Genomic DNA, 24,680 nt, shown 5'->3' with positions numbered 1-24,680 from the left:
TTTTGGCGAAGTTTTTTCGGCAATTCCATTGCACATTCTTGCAGAAATTTCTATGGGATTTTTCTTTTTGAGATTGAAAATTAGAGAAATGGGATCATCTCGCCAGGGCTTTCTATTTTGGGCAGTTTTCCATTTTAATTAAGCCAAGTCAGGCCAAACATGTCTAAAGGTCCTATCTGCAGAAGAGAGGCTCTCTTTGGTTTCCCTCTCTTTCGTTAATATCTCAGCTGTGTATTTGTATTATGATTGTCTCCTTGCATTGAACGATGGTCAAAACAATCGTCTTTTGATTTGTACTGCAAAAATAGTTGAAAAGCATTGAAAATACATTGCAATAATTGAAAGAGAAAGTGAACAAAGAGAGCCTCTCAAATGCAGATAGGACCTATTGAAATGTTTGGCCTGAAGTGTTTGATACTGAGAAGGTGTGCTGGCGACATTCCACGGAAGATAAGATCTGCCGGATTCACGGTGCCTGGAACATGACCCCAAGCTTCATCATTGGTCAGGTGCTGAATCTCCGACATACGGTTTGCTACGACGATTAGCCACCTAGAGGGTAGCGAAGCCAACCAGCACTTAACAATCATCGAGTCTGTCCAGAGGTGCAGGTGACAAGAGTTCCAAGGACAGTTCGAGGCGGAAGATGCTGAAACCCTCTGGAGGGTTTCCAGAGGCGCCAATCGTGACTTTAAGGTGATCAGCCGAACAGTAACAGTGTCATCCGACGCAGTACAACGGAGGTACAGGTACGCTTCGTACGCAGCTTCCAATGCATCGCAGAACCCGTATAGCTGCACTTCTGTGCAGTCGTTGCTGACGCCAAGCCAGCGAGGAATCGATAAGGACTCCAATGCAACCATGTTCTGCTTGTATTCCGTCCGCATCGCCTGCAGAGACTCGTCGAGAGGATCATTCCAGTCGCATTTTAGGAGCCACAGCTCCTGGATAAATATTTTAGCTTGGACTACAACTGACCCAACCAGGCCCAGTGGATCGAAGAAGCAAGCAGCGTCTGAATGAATGCTGATTCCTCCGGCGTGTCTCTCCAAAGGATGTGCTGTAGATGTTGATCTTTCTCTGGAACTAGGACCATCCGATACATTTTGGCTACATAGGCGATGACGGCGATCCGGTGCTGACGGAATCGGAGAATTGTGATTATCAGATCGTTCTGAACGACCGGTCCCACTATCATATCGAAGCGTCGTTGAGCGAGATGCCTCTAGAAGTGCGACACGATGCATCAAATGCGACTCATAACTTTGCTGTTGTGCTGTCCTGTCGCAACACCGCGGATCTCCGATGGCTTGCTCTCCGTCGACTTCTTTCATTCATGTGGCCCATCAGGAGATATTCATGGATAAACTCCTTGTATGACTCCTTGAGTTCGGCGTTCAGGGCGAGCCGCTTCTCCAAGCCGATGAACCGCTTCATGGCTATTGCGCGGGACTCTCTTTGGCAGGCTTACCACAAACCGGCCTTCTTTGTCCAAAGTCGTTGTCTGGTTGAACATTTCTTCACAGTGTGTTTTTTCCACTGAATGGGTCTGGTTGACATGGCAGGTCTCAAAATCCCAGAACCTGGCGATCATTTCCTGGAGGTCCGCCGTTGAACACGTTTACTGTAATGAAGTTTCAAACGCATGGCCAGAAAAAATACTGAATTTTGCCGACAGTATTACAGAAAGAAATAAATTTCCGGAGAAAAAAGACGATTTCGTTTTTTCTCAAAGACGATTTCGTTCTAAATCCACAAAACCAAACGCAAACTGAAGGAAATTATAAAGAAATTGTCGAACAAAACTTCAAAAGAACTTTCAAAAGGAATTCCACAGATATTATTGCCAGATAAATTTAAAACAATTTGCATTTTCCAAGGGAATTTTCCTTATCATTTTCAAAGAGAATTTGTCAAATTGAATTGCCAAAAGAAAGGCAGTATTTAAGAAATCCCCAGAAAAATGCCGAAGAATATCCCAAAATCAATGTCGAAGAAATTTCCAAAATAGGAGTTTAAACATTTTTTTGATTAATTTCACCTCACTGTACTATGGAAGCAACTTTCACACTCATGCAGTTGTCACTAAATCCTCAACTGATTTTACAGTTATAGATATGCCAGTTATAGTACATATTTAGGTTTTTACGAACAATTGTTGGGAATTTGCGAGATAACACAATGAAAGTGACCACTTACCTGAAAACTTCCTGTACAGGAAGTTCTGCTAGTCTCTTCATGTCGTTCAAATTTTGTTTCAAGTCAGTTTCAAATTTCGTTTCGTGTCATCTGATGGGAGTCCGAAACACTGAAACAAGAAGGAAACTACCAATCGTTATCATTTGCTGTCAATTACATCTGCGTTACACATACATACGATTCCGATCTACTGAAAAATAAACGAGTAAGAAAGAAAGCTACGAAAAACTACAAATTTCAATAAAAAGTGCTCAACCAAAAAACACATGTATAACATTGTAGTTTCCGTTGTTTGCTACCAAGTCATCGTCAGAACATAGAAAAAACACATGTGTATAGAAAGGGAGAAAACAAATCAATGTGCTTGTTCGAAACCCATCGCTACAATCGACTTCCGTCGAGGCGATGATGCAACGACACAGAAGCTGACTTGCGTGCATAAACTGACTGTGTGTGTAGTCGTTTTCTATCGTCGTTAGAATTTAACCTTTGTTGAAAACAGAACCTTACTGGACAAATCAGTAGCGCATATTGTTCAAAGAAAAGACAAAAAAAAAAGTTGAATAAAATTTAGAGAAACAAATATACAAACTAAAGGAAACTCATACCATTAGAGTCATTATATTATTATGAGCTGTACACAAGAAACAAAACCGATTATGCATCCCAGTATGCAATAGATGTGAAATAAACAAATGAAAACCAGTTGAAGATGGGAGTGTTCTTTCGTTGTAGAGAAAACGCCGGCACCTTTACTGAAGTTTAAACCTTTTAATCGAGCGCTTTATGAAAAAGACTGCTTTCTTTCACCTACAACACCTTCGGGAAGGTTTCCATTGCTAATTATCAGTTTTTTGTTTAATATTTTAAAATCAATCATTTTATAATCTGTTCAACAATGATATAATCTGATTTCGATAGATGCTACTAAACTTGTTTGTGTATCTGTGTGCTTTATTTTTTTGTCAAATTTTCTTACTTATTCTTTTCTACTAATACTTCTACTGTTACTGTTGTGTACGACTCTTTGTTTTTTTTTCTAAGAATTTAGTTATATCGAGTCTGATTTGCACTATCCTATCAGTGGATCTTAGCTATAGTACTCTCTCCTTTCGGCTACGACTAAAAAAAGGAAGTATCCCATTCGACGTAACGGCTATTTGGCATAATGCCTTTAAATTTGGTAAAACTGGTAGATTTGGTAAAACGCTATTTGACCCAACATGAAGAACAGCCAATTGTAAAATAAGGAACATACATTTTGTTCTGCCAAAAGGGCATTATGCCAAACGGCACTATGTCGAAGTAACAAAGCGCTAAACAGGGTACTCCCGACTAAAAAAATAAACGTTTTATATAGTTTTGCGCGTGTTTTTCTATTGCCGGGTTGAGTTTCTAACAAAATGAGTATCGTATTGTTTTGGTTTGTGAAAGGAATGCTCAAAAAGAAGTTAGCTTTTCCGAGGGGTGTTGCAGGCGGGTTCTTCCGCGCCATCGTCTGCATCCTCCTCGAAGCTATCATTGCTATAGTCACACTCGCTGATGACCAGCTCACTTTTGCTATTACAATCCGGATCTAGCGCGGTCACCACTACAATCGGATGGTTCGTTTCCCACGCTCGTCTCCGTCTCGTCTGTTGCTGTCTTCTGTGCCGATCACTTTTGCTGGGCGAGTTGTACGGGCTGGGGTCATCTCCACCGCCTCGGCCACCAACACTGCAACAACTGGTGCTACTGGACGGATCCCACTGTGATATCGTTTCCGTTGCGGCGTCTCCACCTTCATCCCTTCGCCGACGTTCATCATCGTCGTAATCATCATTTCCGCCATGCTCCCCATCATCGCCATTCAACACCACCAGCAGTATCTCACTTTCTTCTGTATCACAAATGTCTTCTTCTAGTGAAGCTCCTGCGAAACGAGGCGCCGGAAAAATACGGGGAAAAACGGAATATGACCATATCACCACCACATTTCACACAAAACAGGCGAGCGGGGAAGAAAGCACCCGAAGCAATATTTCACGGAACGGATTATGGAAGAGAGAAAGAAACAAAGTAAAACAAAGAGAAGATGAAAGCGATTCAGTGTGCGTTTCTCAATTGAATAATTAGTGAAATTTCGAGCTATTTTTTTCGTTATGCAATAGTAAAGCAGTACCAAATTACCGAATAGTCTTGTTGTTGTTCAATTTTGATTTGTTACTGTGTGCGACAAGCAAAAAGGGGTGGAGCTAAGAGTGGAACAACGTCAAATGAACAAAAAAGGGGAGGGGCTTACGATACGATATTGGGAAAGATGTCTATTGGGGTGTCTCCCATCAAAATCAATGTTTGAAAAGTCATTTTTTCATGCGACAATGGCACATACCTTGAAACTTGTAAATTTGGGTGTTACCGACTGGTTTTTTCTTTTCGTCGCGAGTGGCTTTGGGGAAATTATCAGCCAAATTGCCTTAAAGTTGGTAATTTTTATTCTAATTGCCTGAAACTTGGTTGTATAATTCAGCTTGATTGGGTAAGATTTGATGTGAACTTTGAGTTCAACAGGTTAAAAAAAAACCATGACGAAGAGAACAAAACTGCCGAAAATACAAAACTTCCTCTACATTGATAAGTCAACTTTCGAAACTGTTGATTGATTGATTTGTCTTTATTTAAGAGACTTTCAGCCCTTGGCTGGTTCGTCTCTCTTCGAAACTGTTAAAAATTAACTAAATATGACCGTAAATTACTAACTGTTTACATTTTTTACCTTTTACTTTTTATCGTTAACCGTTAACATTTATATGTTTTGTTATTTCTATGACTAGGATTCAATGTTCATGAACAACTAATTACTAACTACTCAAATGTAATGTTTACTTTACAAGAATTCGTTGATTGTATTGTATATTCGAGATTCAAAAAACATAGAAAAAGAACATGTTTTTCTTCCAATTCTGAGCTACACGTTCAAGTGGTTCCCTCTTTAGTGATTCATTCCAGGACTCTGAGTTCCCGGGGTTTCTGCAGAAGTTATATTGGTGATTTCCATGGATTTCTGCGAAAATATCATACGATATTCTGCGGGAGTTCTTTCTCGAATTTCTCCAACAGATTTTTCCGGATTTTTCCAAAAGTCCAGAGATTGTCCTAATATTGTCATATCCAGTAATTTCTTCGCGATTATTCATGAGGATATTCTCAGCATTTCTGTAGAAGTTCCTGGTATTTATCCTACAGCTTCTCACATGATGTTTCTGAAATTTCTTCCAATTTTTTCATGTTTTTTTCCTAGCTTTTTTCGAATTTCTCATAGGATCTCCCTCTGACATCCTTCACCATTACTTGCATAATTCCTTCCGAGACCTCTGCCAGCTTCTTGCAGGGATTTCTTCCAGAGTTTTTTTTTACTGATTTTCTCCCGAAGTTCATCGTGGGTTCTCTCTCGGATACCATTTAGGGATTTCGATTTGAGGTCTTCCCGGAATTTCTACCAGAGTTCCTCCCGGCTGTTTTCCAATATAGCGAGGTTGCCATTCACCGCTCGTTTCATATGATTTATATTCAAATCGTATGAAACCAGTGATGAATGCAGCATGAGCGCTGAATGGCGATCTAACGGTAGCTAAATTTTACTCAACTTTCCCGACAGATTTTCTTCTGGAGTTTCTCTTGGGATTACGTTCCGGAATTCATTGGAATAAATAAGAGAATTTCTCCCGGGATTGCTTCTAGAATTCCTCCGGCGGTTTTTCCTCAGAAATACTGAAAGGAATGATGGTAGACTTCCGAGAGAAACTTTAAGCGAAATCGTCAAAACAATTAACATTCCTGGAGGATTTCGGACATGATTCCGAAACAAATTCTGGACAAAATAAAGAGAAAAATGAAAACCTATGAGAATACTTGAAAAAGTATAGAAGAATACCAGAAGAAGTTGGGGAAAAATCTCGGCAGGAAACCTTCACTTACCCCGGGCAATCTATACTTCAAAGTAGATTAGGCCTTGTGAATCTCATTAGTCGTTTTTTTCTTATCCTAACGAGTCTGTATTTGAATGTGCTTTCAGTTGTGATGAGTCAGGGACCGTATCACTACTGCAGGTTCCAATAATCACCGCTTTGAGGATGCTTTCCAGATCCTTGTTCAATTCCTGCTCGTCTAGGGACTTAGGGGAGATTTAGGGACTACACCAGTTGCCGAGAGGACAATATGGATGTCGTCCTGGGGCCACATCTGCTCCAACGCAATCTTGCCGGAGAACGTTGTTTAGACACTATAGTCAAACGGTATAGCGATGTCGATGAGGGTAACACGCTTCATACTTTTGTCGTAAGCCCCAATATCGAACCTGTTGACACGAATGAGGACGTCCGTATTGATCTCGCGATCCTAGTACAGCTTTATGCAACCATTTTCTAGAACCGGATCCGGCTGATTCTTATAGGAGGGTACAAATCTGTCGGCCAAGTTGTTCTCTAATGTAAGCTGTTAGTGTATAATCTTAGCAACTTCGTTGTGACGATCCAGGTAGACTGATCCAGGTAACACTGAACAGCCTCGATAGATTCTCCTACTGAGTTGAAATTCCTACAGTGGTCCTAGACGTCTTCGTGCAATATGTATCAACGGTAATTCTCCGTCGCAATTACCCGGTTCTGGATGGCTATCATGAAACATTTGTTTCCTAGAATAAGTCACCACGCACCAGTAACGCGTTCGACGCTTCCTTATCGATGTCCCCGAACTCCAGTTGAAGGAGGTGCGTCCCATGCAACTCCTTCTGCTTCTACGTTACGATCAACTCGTCTACGGTCTTCACGTCGCATCTTAGCCGCTAATCTTCCTGCGTCAGAAGCAGGGAGCTATAGCCGTGGTCATTTTGTGACGGTTTTGGCTTTCTACGAAATATACCCGCAGCTGCTGGATCTGGACGACACATAGTGCCTGGATATCGGTAACGCCTCTTCCTCCTACTGCGTGTGGCACGGTGACTCTCGCAATGGACGACTTGGATTGGTGCATTCGATGCTTGCTGAACTCCACTCGTACTGTGCGTTCAAGCGCCTCGAAGTCAGTCTTGGTTCACTTTACCACTGGACTGACCGACATTTGTCAATTCCAAACTCCATCCGGATGTCGTTTGCTGAACACCGACATAAGCTGCAACAGTTGATACAACCTCTGCATTGATTGCGCCAATAGCTTCAGGTCGTCCATAAATAAGGTGTAAATAATTCTTGTGCTCCTGCCCTTACTTGTCAGTTGATAGCCATAGTTGCATTGGATGAGTGCTCTGCTGAGATGATTCATTGAAAGGCAGAACTATAGAGACCTTGGAATGTTCCCCTCTTAACTCTGTGAGTTCTGGTCTACAACGGCGGTAATTTGTAGAGGCGTGTTCCACATACCCATCGCGTGCTGCACCAACACGATGACGTTCAAATCTACCGTGTACAACTGCAGTGCCTTGAGAAGGTACGAGTGCAGTACTGAATTGTTTGCTCAACTTGCTCTGCATTTCAGTGGCTTGACCTACAATGACCGTATCTATGATGACCTCATTTTCGCAGCCTTGCGTATTTTTGCGATACCCTTTTTGTTCGTCAGTCATCTCGTTGTGGGCACCTTGTTGTTGGTCCTAAATCTTCCTCGCTATTACCAACGACAGCACCTTGTACATAGATAAAACGGCACGTTATTGGTCCAAATCTACACGTTGTTGAATCAGCTATGTTTTGGTCCTTCGGCTGAAGATAAGTGAAACTCCTGGTAATGAACCTGGTATACGCATGGGGTCTTCCAGCACCATGTTGAAGCATTTCGCCGTACGCTCGTGGACCGTATTGAATTTTTCTACCAAATGTTGTGCACGAAATCGAGTCCTGATGCAGCCTGATTTCTGGTGTACCGGGTAGCCCCACGTGCATTCTGAGCGGTTACAACGATCGCGTTCATGTCTCCCAACTTCATTACACTGTCGCTCTTCTTCTGCCATTCACATTCCATCGTCGCTGTGCTAGATAGGGTCCCCCCAAAGATTTGCTCAGAACTGTATGACGTCGCCCATCTGCGGAAGGTCTTGTTATTATTGTTATTGCTATTATTATCATTATATACTTAAGACACCTTACAACTTTAGTGGGGTAGGAATTGGATGAATATTAAGAACATTTTGGTAGGATTTCCTAGCTGGATTCTTGCAAAATTGTTTGAGTAATTCCGGGAAAAATGGTAGAAGGAATAGAGAAAATTTCAGAGATTAATTAAAAAACAAAACACAAGAGAAATTTCAGAAAGAAAACCTTCGACACGTTCTCTCCCCAGGAACAGTTCTGCAAGAATTCGTACAAAAAATGTAAGTAAAAAAACGGAAATCTTGGAAAGTTCTTAGGTGAATTTTGGGTGGATCTCTAAACATAGACCTGCACGAACCTAGAAAAGTTCTTGGGATTAAAGGTATGTTTCAGAATTCACCAGCTATCCATTGCTACTACTCAAAAATGTATAAAATGTGTACTAATCATGGCATTACAGATATCTAAGGGGCGATTTCTTCACCCTTGCTTGATCGTAAAACCTGGTTTAACTATATAGATAAGCCTGGCTTACCGGTAAAGCCGAGGTGAAGAAATCGGCTCTAAGCCATTTAATTGTCATTACAATCTAAGACTTTTGAATGCGTTCGTTTAAGCGGTATCCAGATTATTTATTTCAAGGCGCATGCGTCACTTATAAACCTCAATACTTTCGACTAAAATTCGGTGTATTCTCTTTTTATGTTATTCGAATCTAGATAAGCACAAACACTATGGTTTTCAAAAACTTTCAAAAACCAAGCCACACCCGAATGTGTATACAAATAATAAATTACGATATGCGACAAGGTCAGACCTTCTCGTGTACGAAAAATCAAGCTAACAGGTTCAAGATTAATCGAGTCATATCGATCGATCGGCTATGATGACTTTTCAAACATTGATTATTTTTTAAAAGGGGCATCCTAATACGATTATTCTTCCGTAACAGCAACTAAACATTCACATTTAACTAGAGCATTAACTATAGGTGGGAAAAGGGAAGGTGGCATGGTAAAAAAACAATAAACTTCCTCAAATTTGCTTACCAGATAAAAGGGGAAACTCTGTCTCTTTTGTTTCTCTAGCACTAGACGTACTCAACGTAGGTAATTTCTAATAAGTTTCTATATGTACGATTAGATTGCTTGGCATTACTCTGATATCACACTACGGTTAGATTGTTATATGTTTTTTGTTCTGTAATTTCAGAATTCAAAACATCAAATGCAGCGTTCCAGGCGCTTTCCCGCAACAACATTTATCATTTAGAAAAAAGGGGGTTTCTTTGTCTCTTGTGTGCTTAGCAGTTTTTGACTTCCGGTTAGTATTGTTATTATTGTTTGCCTGGGTTAAAGCCTTATAAGGTGCACTTGTAGCTGTTGCTCGAAAACATGTGCTGATGCGTTGTTATGTTGATTAGCTATTTTACTTGGTACGTGGAAAGGTTCTATTTGGCTTTGTTAATAGTGATCATGTGCATTTGCAGGGGGTCCAGTTTTCTGATCTATCCTTTTGTTTTGGGAAATATTGGTTTATTACTTACTAAAAACGAAACTGGGGATATTGTTTTTTCTAATTACAAAGGTGATCAGTTGAAAATTATTGAATAGGTAGTAAACAATAAAATCAAGTCAACAGAAAGAACAGCATTGATTCCGTATCTAAAAACATGTTTACAAGATTTTTTCAATGATTTTTGTTCAACATCAAAAGGATACAGAACATTCGCTAAATCCCACCAATCTAAATAAATGTTTTGTTAAAAAACTAGCATTTGATGCAAAAAAAAAATCTAACAAGATCCTATCAATATTCCCAACAAAAGCAAATTGGTGGAATTTAGATCAATTACTCGCACTATTTCTTGTCCAACCGCAAATCGCTGCTGGTGCTAGAAATGGTGTTCAAAATCTGCGCCTTCGAGAGATCGTTCATGGCATAGCTCGGGAAGCTCATCCCCGATGTGCTGGCCTCGTTTACATCGTTCAAGCTGACCACATCGTAGATCGAGTTGAACGTGGCAAACGTGCCATCGAAAATGTTGTTCTCCGATTTGGACGATGTCAGAGAACTGCAGGGACTGGTCGAGGAAGATGAGGCGGCGTATGGGAAGGCTTCCAGGAGGAGAAGGTGAGGTGATTCGTCGTGGAACATGAGCTTTTGAGGATGTTGTTGGGGAGAAACGGACTTGGAAAGGCGGGGGCTACTACGATCGCTGCTGAGGACGGTGGTCGCCGTAGGGAGGGATGAACCTATGCCGGCTGCGGCCGAGTAGGAAGAGTTGGTCGGGGTGTTGAAGGTGCTACTACTATCGAATGGGTAGTCTTCCTCTATGTTCAAACTACTGATCGTGTTAGCGCTGCTGCTACTGTTCAAAATGGAGTAGGTACATTTGACTGGTGGTGGCGCCACTAGGCAGTCTACGTCGCAGAACGAATGTCGCGTCACGGTCGTCGTGGAGAGGTGAGGCTGATAGACCGTCCGAATGGGCAACGAGTGGGCTGCAGCAGTTTGTGTACTACAACTGCTACTGTCGCATTCTAGGAGCTTCGGTCTACTGTGACTAGTACTGATTGAGTTACTGTTATGGCTACTGACACTAGTGTTGCTGCTATTGTGGGTGAGCTTCGCGGAACTACTGGCGGAAATGGGAACTGGGTCGGAGATGATGCTACGGGAAGTAGTATTAGTAGTAGTGGTACTCATGATAGTAGAAGTAGTTTTCGTGGCGACATTGTTAGCGGATGTTTTCGCTGTTAGTATGGAGGGACCGACACAAGGCTCGGATATACGGTTAGTACTATTCTTGGACAGATGTTGGACACCGACGACACCAACCACGGGAGACGACGATGATGACACATTGAACATTGAATTACCACCGCCGTGGCTCGGGTAGAACAACGAACCGGTGGTTATTTTATTACCTGTTGCTGGGTGGTGCGCTGATCCGGGATGGCCGACTCGCTCACCATCAACCAAACTGATGCACGTGCCGTCCGCTTCTTTTAGAGATAGACTGGTGAGCCCGGTTGATAGGATGTTCACCTCTCTTCCAGGATGGTTTTCTGAAAACGGGAAAGATGTGATAAACAAAATATCTGCATCATTCGTTTGAATGATCTACTATTATGCATAGAATTTGCTAAATTACACAGGCTTATTCTGCGCGGCGTGTGAGGTGAGACGGACGGTTTCGTCTCACGTGACGTGAGACGACTAATGTAAATCAAATGGGGCGAGTCGACTTTTGTCACCTCATTCGACTCGTCTCACCTCACACGCCGCGCAGAATAAGCCTGACAGTCTGCTGCTTCAGCGAATTTCGTTCAAGAATCGTTTCAGAAAAGACTTCCGTTTTTTTTTTAAATTTCTTGTAGGTATTTTCTGAGGTATCTTTAGGAGTGTTTACTGGGATTATGCAGATATTAAGCAATTTCTTCAGCGACTCATTCAAGAACGCCTGTAGTAATTTGTTGTGCAAAAACTTTCGAAAAATCCCTGGAGGAATCTTTGATAGAATCCCAAGAGACATTTCTGACGAAAGTACAGGAATAATGTAAAAATGAATCCTTGTAGATTTTTTTGCAGAAATTCCGGAGGATACTTTACAGAAAATTCTAGAGGATTTTCTAAAAAAAAAACTGGAATAACCTTGCTGTATTTCTTGAAGAAATCCTCAAAATACAAAAGAAGCCTCTGAAGATGTTTCAGAAGGAATCCGTGGATACATTTCTAAAAGAATCCCTAAAGGAGTTTCTGAAGGAATGTCTAGTCGAATTTCTTTAAAAATCCCTGAATTCATTCTTGGAGGAATACCTAGAGGAACTCTGGGAAACCCTAGGGTGAATTCGTAGAAGAATTTATTGAGAAATTAAAAAATGAGTACCTAGTCCTCTAATAAAGTTACTGAAGGATTTTCCGAAGTGGAGTGGACATATTTCTGAAGAAATCTCTTTTGAAATATCTGGAGAAATAGCTGAAAAAATTCAATGTAGAATCCCGGACAAATCTCTTTTCGAATATTTATAGGAAATCCCGTAGAAATTCGTAGGAAATATTTTTGAAAAAATGTTGAATGAATATCTCAAAGAATCCGCAGAGGAAATGCTAGAGAAAATACACGGAAGATCTCCTGAAGGAATCCCTGTACGAGTTTCAGTAGGTATCACTGAAGGCAAAAATGCAAAAATCTCTGGAGGAATACCCATTTTCGAAAAGAATATCTGAAAATCTGGAAAAGTCCCTGGCGGAGTTTCAGATCGAATCAACGGAAACCTCCCTTGAATAAGAAATTTTTGAATTTTTAAGGGAATATCTAAACGAACCCCTGGAGGAATTTCTTACAGAATCCCTAAAAGAATTTCGGAAGAATGCTGGAGCATTTTCTGACAGAATTCATGGAAGATTTCACGAACCGATTCCTTGACCCATGGAGCCATTTCAAAAGGAATCCATAGAAAATTTCCTGTAGGAAGTCTTGGAAAAAAACTATGAAGAAATCTCGGAATTTTGAGCAAATGTTTAAAGGGATTCCGTAAGAAATGAAACAGCCTTGGGCTGCAGATCTCATTATTAAGACACTTAACCTTATCTAACTTCGAGGAAGAATTTCTGAAGACTCTTCCAGAAATTCCCCCTGGAGATTTTTTCAACAGTTCACTCAGAGGATTTCGCCAGTAGATTCCTCTAGCGATTCCTTCAGTAGTTCCCTCTGGGGATTCCTTTTGTTTTTTTTTCTGGGAATTCCGGAACTGCTGGAATTTCTCCAGATGATCCCCCGTCGATTTTTCACAAGTTTTTCAGAGGGTTTTTCCAGGTGTTCTATCTCATGAATGTTCCAGGACATCTTCAGAAATTGTACTAGATTTTCTCAGAAGTTCCTTTTGAGGATGCCTTAGGATTTTCAGGAGTTCCCTCTTGGGATTTCTCCTAGAATATCTCGGGGGATTCCTGCAAGAGTTTCCTTTAGGCATTCCTCTAAGGGCATTTATCTGAGAATTCCTTAAGAAAATCCCTACCGGGTATTTCCGAACTATTTGTTCCTTCCAGGATCCTTCAAAAATCTTCAAAAGTTTGTTTCAAGAATCTCCCAGGGTTTTCACTGGCAGATTCCTTCTGAAGCTTCTTCCAGAGATTTTTACGGGAGTAGAGTTTATCCACCTGGGGAATCCTCCAAGTGTTTTTTTTTCTTGAGATTTCTGCAACAGTTCCCTGTTTGGTTTCCCAGAATTTCCTTTTTTGGAGTTACCTCGGGAGATTTCTTCAAAAGATTCATATGAGTATTGCCTTAGGAGTTCTTTAGAAGTTCGTTCGGAGGGTTTCTCCAGAAATTCCTGGTAGGAATTATATTTAGAGCTTTTGTTACGTTCCTGCTAAAGCTTATTCACGCAATTCCTCTTGGAATTCTTGTTATCGATTCTACCTCATAGAGATTCCCATACAAAAGTAACTACAACAGGAATTTTCAGAAGCAACTCCAGAGGATAACCCCAAAGGTAATTCCTGATAATTGATTGCATGCCATCGCATACGCTTGATTAGCTATATAGAACTTGAGGATTGTAGGACTTTAGGAACTAGTGCAAAATTAAGTGTTTCGGTTAACATGGAGGTGTTTCAAAGAGCTTCACATAGACAACCTTGTTTTTGAAAGATTGTTATGAATATGCTGTCTTTTGTGAATTCAGGGATGTTCTTTTTGTTTTAGTGCAAGAAGGTTCTTAATTTATTTTAGTGCAAATAGGTGATGTTCCGATAAGCTTCCTTTAGAAAATAATGATTTTAAAATGATTTATAGGAAAGTACGGTATTTAAATAGCATTGCTCATGAAAATACTTAGTAATAGTTAAATAATTTATTCCTACCACCTCAGAATTACATCCTCACCTTTCCTCAGAATTACATCCTTGAAAAAAAAAACAATCAAAATTGGTTCGAAAATAACGAAACGAATGAGAACACCGAAAACTTTTAAATGTATGCACGTTCTAATGTGCATATCAATTGTGTTCGGGTCAGAATTTCGGATCAACAAACCGTTTTTGAAAATCAGCCGTTTTACGTTATGGCAGATCAAAAATTTAAGTTTGATTTCCCTCCTTCCTGGCTTTCCTGCCTACTTTCCGAAGGGGCAACGCAACCACAATTTTGGCCACAGTGAGCTCAACTTTCTACACTGTGCCGTTGTTTCTGTCCCGTCGTGTGCGTCTACCTAATCTTATATTCGAGCGGAGTCTCCGTCCTACAAACTCTCCTGTCCTGCTAGTCTGGGTCCTGGAATCGGTAACAAGTTCACCGTTGCTCAACGAATGCTACGGATTAATTTTACATGTAAATAGTGGCCCGTTGAATTACATAATTTGGTCACACTTACTATCTCCGAATGTTAAACGGGCCTATCTATCACCTTTTGTGATTTTACCACTCGCGAAACTTATTTAAAGTGAAGCTTAGCTCCAACAAATTTCAATTCAAAAATAACTTCTTTACACTTCTCAAACTTCTATACACAAGGATTTCATTTTATTTACGCTACGCTACTTCTTCTGTTATTATTTACAATTTTAGGTTGACGTCTTTCCTTCTTACTCACTCCTGACATTTATGCTCCTGTCATTTTGACGTCTGTTAACCGACACTTACATCGCTGCCTCATCGTCCAAATCATGCCGCGTGGTAACCGGCTCTCGTGCAGTGCTGCCAGAACAAATTGAACACCTCAAGTTCTCCATACAAACTTTGGTCATAAACTGTGAAGGCCCGGTCCAATATTTTTCAAAAATTCTTTCACTGTGACACTTCTCGGTTCCCAAACCCATGTTTTTTTCTCATCCCATAAAAATAGTATTGAACGGTGTATTTAACCCTAAAAGGGATACCTTCATGGCCTCAGTTTCGTCACCTCGCTGAGTGTGTTCCATCAAAGACGAGCTCTGAAAGGCGCCTGGGGTCCAATGGACCCCAGGTATTCCTTTTAGGGTTAATCAGATGTACATATAAACACACTTTTACTTCTGTGCATACTTTATAGGTTTTGAGCGAATTTCTGAATTATGTTCAGTCTTAATGTAAATCTATTCTGAAAAAAATCAAAGATTTCTTACCATCCGATCCCAGCTCATCGTCATGCGACAGTGGACAAATATCATCATCCAACATCTCATCCGGATCAATAAACGAGTCATCCATGTGTGCGTTTTCGTCGTCATCTTCCCCATCTACGTCGTCCACCATCGAAAGGCTGTGCGGCGAGGTGGACAGTCCCGTTTGGCTGGAGCAGATGTTCGGATCTACGTAGTACTTCTCCGGATTGGTTTCGTACGGTTCGCAGGGGATAATTTTGGCAAAGTTGAACTGGGATGTATTAATTTCCTGCGTCATCCATTCCGTTTCCAGCAGTTCTTTGATGGTGATTCGAGTTTTCGGATTTTTGTCCAGCAAGGAGAGCAAAACGTATTCCAGTTCTTCGCTGATTTCATGCGGAATGATCAATTCGGACTGCAAGATTTCCTCGACATCCACGAAAGGATTTTCGAAGAACATCAGCACGTACAGCGTCACACCAAGAGCCCACATTTCCAGTTCCGGTCCGGAATATCGATTACCCGCCAACACTTCCGGACTGCAGTACTCGGTCGTGCCATAAAAGGTAGAGAACAGCTGTCCCTCCTGCACGAACGTGGCCGATCCGAAGTCAATCAGCTTGATATGGAAATTATGATCGATGATAACGTTCTCATCCTTGATGTCCCGATGCAGAATGTTCAACGAATGCAGGAAAGCGACCGCGTTGGCAATCTGTCGGAATATCAAACAGCCCAACTTCTCGGTCATGACGGGTCGTCGATCGATAAACTCGAACAGATCCATTCCGGAACCGTGAATTTCCATCACCACCTGGAAGAACTTGTCGTTTTCGAACCAATCGAACATATTGACAATGTTCGGATGCTTCACGTGCGTCAACAGGTACACTTCCATTGGGATCTCCCGTTTGTCGTCCGTCGTTATCATGAACTGGGGAACGAGCTTCTCCTTCAGGATAAACTTCGATATCACCAATAACCTGGAAACCAGCAAGAAAATGTATGCTTATCAAGCTACATCAAGCCTGTTCAGTAAAACCACACTTACCTATCCGAATTCCGATAACTCAACTTCACGTACCCGTATGCACCCTTCCCGATGTGCCTCACCAGCGTGTAGTACTTGCTGTACTCCCCGTGAGTCAAATCCTCATCGCACTGCGACATCCGCGAAACCGAACTCGGTCGTTCCGAGTGCTGCGCCGCTGCCGTATTTTTGATCGCCTGCCCAAGCGAATTGTCCACCGTACTGGTGATACTGTTGAACGTCAACGTCAGATTCTGGTGCTTGTCCTCGTCCTCATCCAGGTTGTTGTACGACGAGTCCGGATCTCGGCTCACCCAGATGCAGTAGACCTTCCGGCCGCAGGGCAGCGTCTGGTTCGAGATGGTGTACAGAATGTCGATCACATTGCCATCGTAGTGAATGGCCTCTCCACGATACTTCCCATCTGAGTAGATTGATCGCCGGGGTCCAACCGGGACCGGGAGGGTTCCAACCGCCGAATGTCGCTTCTGCTGATCCGGAGTCGACGTGACCATCGTCTTCGCCAACTCGTAGGGTTTGATATATCGAGGCGTTGTAACGGTCGGAGGAGCACTCAAAGGGGCGGAGTAATCTTCGCTGGTGGAGTGTTTCAGCAGCACCGAATTGATGTCCTCGGATGTGTAGAGTTGTTCCTTGGAAGGGCTTTCGGCGGAATTGTTCTTACCACCTAGCAAATTGAGGCATTCGTTGACGGGTGTTAGCAAATCACAATCGACCAAATTGGAGCAGTCCTCCAGTGCCGGAGGTTTGGTGAGAGTTTCCCTTGTTGAAGTAGCAACTGAGGTTGCAGACTTCAATGCATTACAACTAACCGATCCGGACAGATTGGCATAATTTCGGTTGTTTTCGCTATTACTCTCCAGATAGAGCAGGTTTTCCGGTACAGAACTGACAACAATTGCGCTGAGCAGTCCGGAAGCTTCCGTTGCCTCAGCTTTATTGGGCGATTTCTCCTGGGTAATGGCATGTTCTGTTACAATATTCGAAGATGCAGAACAAGATGTTGCATCGGTCCGATTGTTACTCGTGGAAGTCGTTGTGAAGTCTAAGCATACCTAAAATAAGTGAATGGGTGAAGTTCACTCTAGTACAATGTCATGAATTTTGTTGAGATAGACTGCAGTAGTTCTAGAAGAAATTCCAATAGGGATATTATCATTGGCGTAGCTAGAGGAGCTAGAGGAGGAGGAATTCCTGGAAAAATCCCTAGAGGAATTCCTGCAGGTATGCCTGGAGTAAATCCTGTAAGAATTCCTGGAGGAATTTCTGAAAGGAAAAATTCTAGGGCAATTATGAGAGCAATCACTGGAGAAATTTCTGAAAAAATCGCTTGAAGAATCGCTTAAGGGAGTTCCTAGACAAATTTATGGACGAATCGTTGGAGGAGGTTCTGGACGAACTCCAGGAGCTAGGAATTCTTGGAGAAACCCCCGCAGCAATTCCTGTAGAAATCCCTGAAGCAACTCTTTGAGGAATCGTTGGAGGACATCCTGGAGGAACTTCTGGGCATGAATTAGGGATTTATGACATGAATAAGATGAATTCCTAGAGAAATCTCTGGAGGAATTCCTGGATAAATTCGTAGAGGATTGCAATTCCTAAAAGAATTCCTGGAGGAATTTCTGAAGGAATACCTGAAGGAAACCCTGGAAAAATGCCTGGAGGAATTCTAGGAGAAATTCCTGGAGTACTCCCTGAAGAAATTCCTGGATGAATTCCTGTAGCAAACCCTGGAAGAAATCCCTGGAGGATTCCCTGAAGGAAATCTGAGAGGAATCTCCGGAAAAAATTTCTGACGAAACCTCTTGAGGAAATCCTGGAGGTATCCTTAGAAACATTTCTTAAGAAGTTCTTGGAAGAATTCCTCTTGGAAATATGCCTGAGGAATCCCTTGAAGAATTGCTGCAGGAATCCTTAGAGGAATTTCTGGAGAAATTCTTGGAAGAATTCCTGGGAGCATTCATGGAAAAATCCCTGGAAGAATATCTGAAGCAATTTCTGGAGGAATCTCAGGAGCCATGCATGGAGGAACTTCTGGACAAATTTCTGGCGGAAGCCCAGGAGGAGTTCCTGGAGAAATCCTTAGTGAAATTCTTTGAGAAATTCTTGAAGCAACTCCTAGAAAGGAATCTCCTGGTGGAATCTCTAGAGGAACTCTGGGAGGGACCTCTGGTAGAATTCCTGGAGCAATCCCTAGATGAATTCCTTGAGAAATCTCTGGAGGAATTCCTGGATGAATCCTTGGAGGATTCAACAAATTCCTGTAGCAAACCCTGGGAGAAATCCTGAAGGAATCCTTCGAGGAAATCAGGGAGGAATCCCTGGAGAAATTTCCCTGGAGAATTCCTGGAGGAATCATTTGAGAAATTTCTGAAGAAATTCTTGAAAGAATTCCTGGACGAATTCTTGGAAAAATCCCTGGAGGAATCCCTGAAGCAATTTCTGAAGGAATCTCAGGAGGAATGCCTGGAGGAACTTCTGGATAAATTCCTGGCGGAATCCCTGAATGCATTCCAACAGAACCTCTAAAGGAATTCTAGGAGGAATCCCTGGAGAAATTTCTGAAAAAAATCCTAGATAAATTCCCAAGAGCAGAGGAATTTCTGGAGGGATTCCAGGAGGAATTCTTGGAGGTACTTCTGGAGAAATCATCGAAAGAATTCCTGGAGGAAGCTCTGGAAAAATCCTAAGAGGAACCCCTTTCAGAAGAAATTCCTAAAGGAAGTAAAACGAAAATCGCGTTAAGTACTGTTCCTTTGAATTCCACAAAGAATTTGCATCCCTTGACAGATACGTATTTCGACCTTACAGTTGAGGTCGAAATACGTATCTGTCAAAGGATGCAAATTCTTAGTGGAATTCAAAGGAACAGTACTTAACGCGATTTTCTTTTTACTTACAGATATTCCCCTAACAAGCCCAGGTTAACCATCATCCTAAAGGAATTTCAGAAATAATCTCTTGTAGAAACATTTCTTGATAAACTCCTAATTTCCCGGAGAAATCCCTGGAAAAATTCCAGGAGCAATCCCTGAATAAATTCCTGACATAATTTCTAGAGGAATCCATGGAGGATTTCCTGGAAAAAATCCTTGAGAAATTTCTTTGGGAATTTCCGAAGGAATTCCTGGATCAATTCCTGGATAAATCTCAGGAGCAATTCTTGAAGAAATACCTGGGGTAATTCCTGGCGGAATTCTTTGTAGAATTACTGGAAGAGTTATTGGAGACATTTCCTGAAGAAATCCTTGAAGGAAAATCATGAGGAATCTCGGGAGCAATGCAAGAATCCCTGAAGGAATTTTTGGAATAATTCTTGGATAAATTCTGGGAGAAATTTCTGAAGGAATCCCTAGAAGATTTCTGGAGAAATTGTTGTAGTTACTTCCGAAGGAATGCCTGAAGGAACTCCTGGAGGAATATCTGAAGGAATTCCTGGGGTAATTCCTGGTGAAATTCTTGAAGATATTCCTGGAGGAGTCCCTGAATGAAATACTAGAGGATTCCCTATAGAAATCCCTGGATGAACTCTTGGAGGAATGCCTGGAGAAAATCCTGGAGTCATGCCTGTAGGAATCTGTAGAGAATTTCGTTGAGAAATCTCTAGAGGAATTGCAGGAGGACTCCCTGTATAAATTCCATGAGAAATCCCTGGAAGAATTCCTAGAGAATTCCCTTGGAGCAATGGAGCACTTTCAGGAGGAATCCCTAAATTATTCCCTGGATGAATCTCTGGATGAATCTCTGGAGGAATTCCTTGATGTATCTCTAGAGAAATACTTGTACGAATCTCTTGGGGAATTCCTAGAGGGATTTCTGGACGAATCCCTGTAGGATTTTTTAGAGGAATCCACGCAAAAATTCCCAGAGGAATCCTGGAAAAATTCCCGGAGGAATTTTTGGAAGAATCCCTGGAAGAATTCTTGGAGGAATCCTAGGAAGAATTCCTGAAGAAATCCAAGGATCAATTTCTGATGCAATTCTAGGAGGAGTTTCTGAAGAAATCCCACGAGGAAGTACTGAAGAAATCAAAACTGTGAAGAAACCGTTGAAATTCCTGAGGAAATCCTGAACGTATCCTAAAAAGAGTACGTTGAGGAACTCTTGGAGGATTCATTGTAGCAGTTCCTGAAGGAATCCCTGGAAGAGTTCCTGAAAAAAAAACAGGAGGAATCTTGGAAGCAATCCCAAGATGAATTCTTAAGGGAATCTCTTAAACAGTTCCGGGAAGAAGTCTTGGATTCATTCTTGGAGAAGTTTCTTAAAGAATTCCAGGAGGAATTCCTGAAGGAAGCCCAAGAGAGTTCTTGGAGGCATTTTTAAAATAATCCTGGAAGTTGTTCCTGAAAGAATCATAAAAGGAATTCCCGGGTGAATCCCTGGAGGAATTCTAGGCGGAATTTGTGAAGAAACCCCATGATGAATCCCGGGAGCAATCCGAACAGGAATTCCATACGAAATCTCAGGAGAGATTTCGTAGTGAATTCCTGGAAGAATTTCTGTAGGATCTGAAGAAATCCAAGTTTGCAGTAATTTCTGGCCGAATTATTGAAGGAATACTTGGATGGACTTCTAAAGGATTTTTGTACACAAATTTTTAGAAATTCCTGGATTTTTTTAAAACTCTAGTTAAATCTTCTGAAAGAATTTCTGGTTGAGATTCCTGCAGAAATATTTCGAAAAATTCCAGATGGACCTATTGGAGCAATATCTAGCGGAAAAGGGAATATGTGGAGAAATCCCTGAAGAAATCTCTGAAGGAATACCTGCAGCCATACCTTATAAGATCTCTGGACGAATTCCTGAAGGAAACCTCGAAAACAGTATTTGAACAATTACTGAAGGAAGCTCTAAAGATATCCCAGGGCAAATCCCCGAATAAATGTGTGGTTGAACCCCTAGATGAATTCTTGAAAGAATCTCTGGAGGAATGCAGCAAACTATGGAAAAAAATCATGGAGGAATTGTTTAACGAAACTAGAAACAAATCTAAACAAGTAATTTTGATTCCTCAAAACTGCAATGCTGATTTGCATATACACATAACGAGCGCCGACGCCGCTTAAAAGTCATCTCAAGTCAGGCCCTGGGCCCCCTCAAGAAAAAAATTCTAGCTACGCCAATGGATATTATATTGCAGATCATTGCATATTTCTTCCAGTAAGATGGAGAAGCTGGAGAAGCATTTGGAAGATTGTCTTAAATCCCTTATTGACAGAAACTTGTGTGGGAATAATCAACGAATGTAAATGCCGTATTACAAAAAAAAAAAATATTCGTAATCAGCTAACTTTACTGAAACTTTGGGTGCTGCATGCATTTAGCAACACAAATTTAGATTTTTACCCTTCCTTATTTGCTGAAATATCTTGCAATTTTAACAGATATTCAGCAACGTTGTGCTGAAATTCAGCAATATTTTGCTAAAATTCAGCAATTTGTATTCCTTGTACATTAGCATATAGCATTATCGTACTTGCCACATAATGGAAGAATGTAAAAAGGTCAATTTGCAAAGAAATTTCTAAGCTAATAACTGACGAAGTGGTCATAGAATACGAGGCTTTGCCCAGCTGGGACTTTAATTGATCAAACCCGGGCCCTCTACTTCTCTAGAGGGCATCCGTTTAATAGTACGTCACGCTAAAAATGGGAATTTTCAACTCCCCCTTTTGTACGGGATTTTCCTATACTCAATACATGGCTTGTCACACTTTTTAGAATCCCCTCTAAGCATGACGTACTTTATGGATGCCCCCTGGGAAAAAATATCTTACCCAATAATCCCCAAATTTCTTACCTTTCTCGTTTCCTTCACCGGACTGCAAACCACATCCGAACTGCCCTTCATGCTATTGATGGCATTGTGAATGAACTCCTCCTTGTTCTCAAAGTCCACGTGATCCGTCTCCGTTTCCGATTCGTCATTGTCCAGCGACGAGAGCGTTGCATTCCGACTGCGGTTCATAAACCCGAGGTAGTCGCACTCCTGGCCAAAGTTCGGCAGCAGCTTGGTAATGTGCTCGCCGATGATCTTGCTCTGGGGATATCCGAACATCAGCATCGAGAAGTGATGGTTGCACGATTCGATGACGGAGTTCTCGTCGATCACGATCAATCCGGAGATGTTAGTAAACACCCAGATGGTAATCACGTACAACTGACTCGGATTCGATAGACCACTGTCAGTGGTATCCGTTCCGGAGTCGTGGTGGGAGATCATCAAACAGAGAGGAAAGGCCACTCCTTCCGCCGTTTTTCCGGTTGCTTTCTGCTTCCGGATGTGCTTGGCGATCATGCTATTGTCCGCGTCGGGCAGCTGAATGGCCGGAATCAGCAGGGAAACATCCATTCCGTTGAATTTCTCTATCGAATCTAATTGGAACAACAATAACGCTTCGTAATCCCCGGAAACAACATATCCGCTCTTATCCACCAGCAATTGAGCGACTCGCCTCTCCACAGGTTCCGCCACAGCCAAACACCTTGATTCGCTATCGATCTGCCTTACCCACAACGAAACGGCCACATTCCCGCCAGACTTCGTACACAGCTCAACAACTTTACCGCTCAGAATAATCACGGTCCCATCTTCGCTATTCAGCTGTCCCTCGGCCAGCGCAGAAACATGCATCTTGTTCTTATTTGGCAGCAAGTTGGCAAACTGCATTTCGCACAGCTCCTTGGAACTGTACCCCAACAGATCGCATGCATTCCGATTCACGATCAGAATCCGAGACGTTTTGCTATCGATCGTGAATACGGCCTTGTTCGGGTTGATTCCACTCTTCGGCAGACGTCCAATCGACTCGGAAGTCGAAGCCACGTAGGAATTGTTGTACGGCGAATTGACCCCATGCGAGAGGCATCCTCCCTTGGGACGGAACGCCGTGAAGCGCAACCCGTTGGCCCCATCCACACGGACCCGGTCCATCAGGGCCGATCGTTGGTGTTTGGCTTTTCCGGTGGTGGCCGCCGCAGATGGCGCAACTCGATGGAAACGTAGCGGAGTATTCAGCGGCCAGCGCTGGTCTTCATCCCGGTGATGGCGACGGTGACGTTCCCGGAGATTGGTTGTGATACGAGGAAAACTTTGGTTCACTTCGAAGGAATTGCTGAAGAAACTGCGCCAGTCGGAGTCCGTGCCGGAACCGATGAGTTGGGTGGGCCTGTGAAGGAGGAAATTGAAGTAGATAAGTTAATTAGGGGTAGCCGGGGCATAATGAGTAGCTTTAATATTTAGTCACCAAATCATGTAAATTAATCAAAATTAATGTGTAATTTCAACGTACAATCAATCTTGTACCGACTTTTCGAACCCTCTAAGCAGAATACCCTCTTAGAATGAGTGTAATCAATTTCGTACCTTTTAATTCCGCCCTATGCTGCCCATGATCGCATATCAGTACCATCTTTGCTGGGTTTCCTATTCTGCCGTGAATCGCAAGTCAGTCCCATATGTAAAAAGTAGGCATTGAGAAAATGGCCTCTGAAGTTTTCAAATTCGATTTCTATGTGAAACTCTAAAAAATCGCCATGAACTGAAAACTTCTGCGATCATCATGAAACTTTCACACATTGCTTCAAACATTAAAACGTAACAGTGAAAAATATAAAACTGGCTAAAACAATGTTAGGTTGTGTACTGGAGGGTACACTAGCTCGTAATGGGACTGACTTGCGATTACATTTCGTTATGGGACAATCTGACTTGATGTTGTTTTTCAATTTTACTGAACAAACTATATATTTTTATTCATGCAGCTGAAAGATCATCCGAAGAAAGATCGAAAACGGCCATTAACTCATTTTTGCCCAAAATGCAGATGGGACTGACTTGCGATTCACGGCAGTACTCATATGGGACAATTATGCGATCATAGGCAGTATGTTGCTTATCCTTTGACAGATACGCGTATTTCGACTACACTAAGAAATAAAAGTATACACGGAATTACTATTATTTATGCATTTTGTATCCGCATCTCCCTCACTCTCTTCCTGTTTTCATGCTATCTTGTGCTTCGCCTGGGTTGGCGAAACACTTCTCTTCAACCCAGGCTAAACGGCAGATAGCATGAAAACAGAAAGAGAGTGAGAGAGATGCGGATACAAAATGCATAAAAAATAGTAATTCCGTGTATACTTTTATTTCTGAGTGTACCACTTGTAATCTTCCTCAGTGTCACTTATGGATAACTGACACTGAGGAAGATTACAAGTGGTAGTCAAAATACGCGTATCTGTCAAAGGATAAGCAACATAGGGCGGAATTAAAA

At 41.9% G+C, this 24,680-nt stretch overlaps 1 protein-coding gene across 2 annotated transcripts in view; it reads right to left on the bottom strand.

Annotated features, from left to right (window-relative positions):
• Window positions 1-1,879: 1,879 nt before the first annotated feature.
• The window catches only part of LOC109409696 (PAS domain-containing serine/threonine-protein kinase), a 49,930-nt gene continuing 27,129 nt past the window's right edge, over window positions 1,880-24,680 (bottom strand). For both annotated transcript variants that reach the window (XM_019683176.3, XM_019683185.3), the window contains exons 3-7: window positions 22,202-23,570; window positions 16,402-17,456; window positions 15,372-16,333; window positions 11,192-11,332; window positions 1,880-4,111 (exon numbers count right to left, since the gene is read on the bottom strand). In XM_019683176.3, coding sequence (XP_019538721.3) covers window positions 3,651-4,111; window positions 11,192-11,332; window positions 15,372-16,333; window positions 16,402-17,456; window positions 22,202-23,570 — 3,988 coding nt within the window. In that variant the 3' untranslated portion in view covers window positions 1,880-3,650. The remainder of the gene's footprint in view (window positions 4,112-11,191; window positions 11,333-15,371; window positions 16,334-16,401; window positions 17,457-22,201; window positions 23,571-24,680) is intronic.

Source organism: Aedes albopictus, chromosome 2, assembly GCF_035046485.1.
Source record: "Aedes albopictus strain Foshan chromosome 2, AalbF5, whole genome shotgun sequence".
Taxonomy (NCBI): domain Eukaryota; kingdom Metazoa; phylum Arthropoda; class Insecta; order Diptera; family Culicidae; genus Aedes; species Aedes albopictus.
This window is presented reverse-complemented; position numbering and strand designations above follow the sequence as displayed.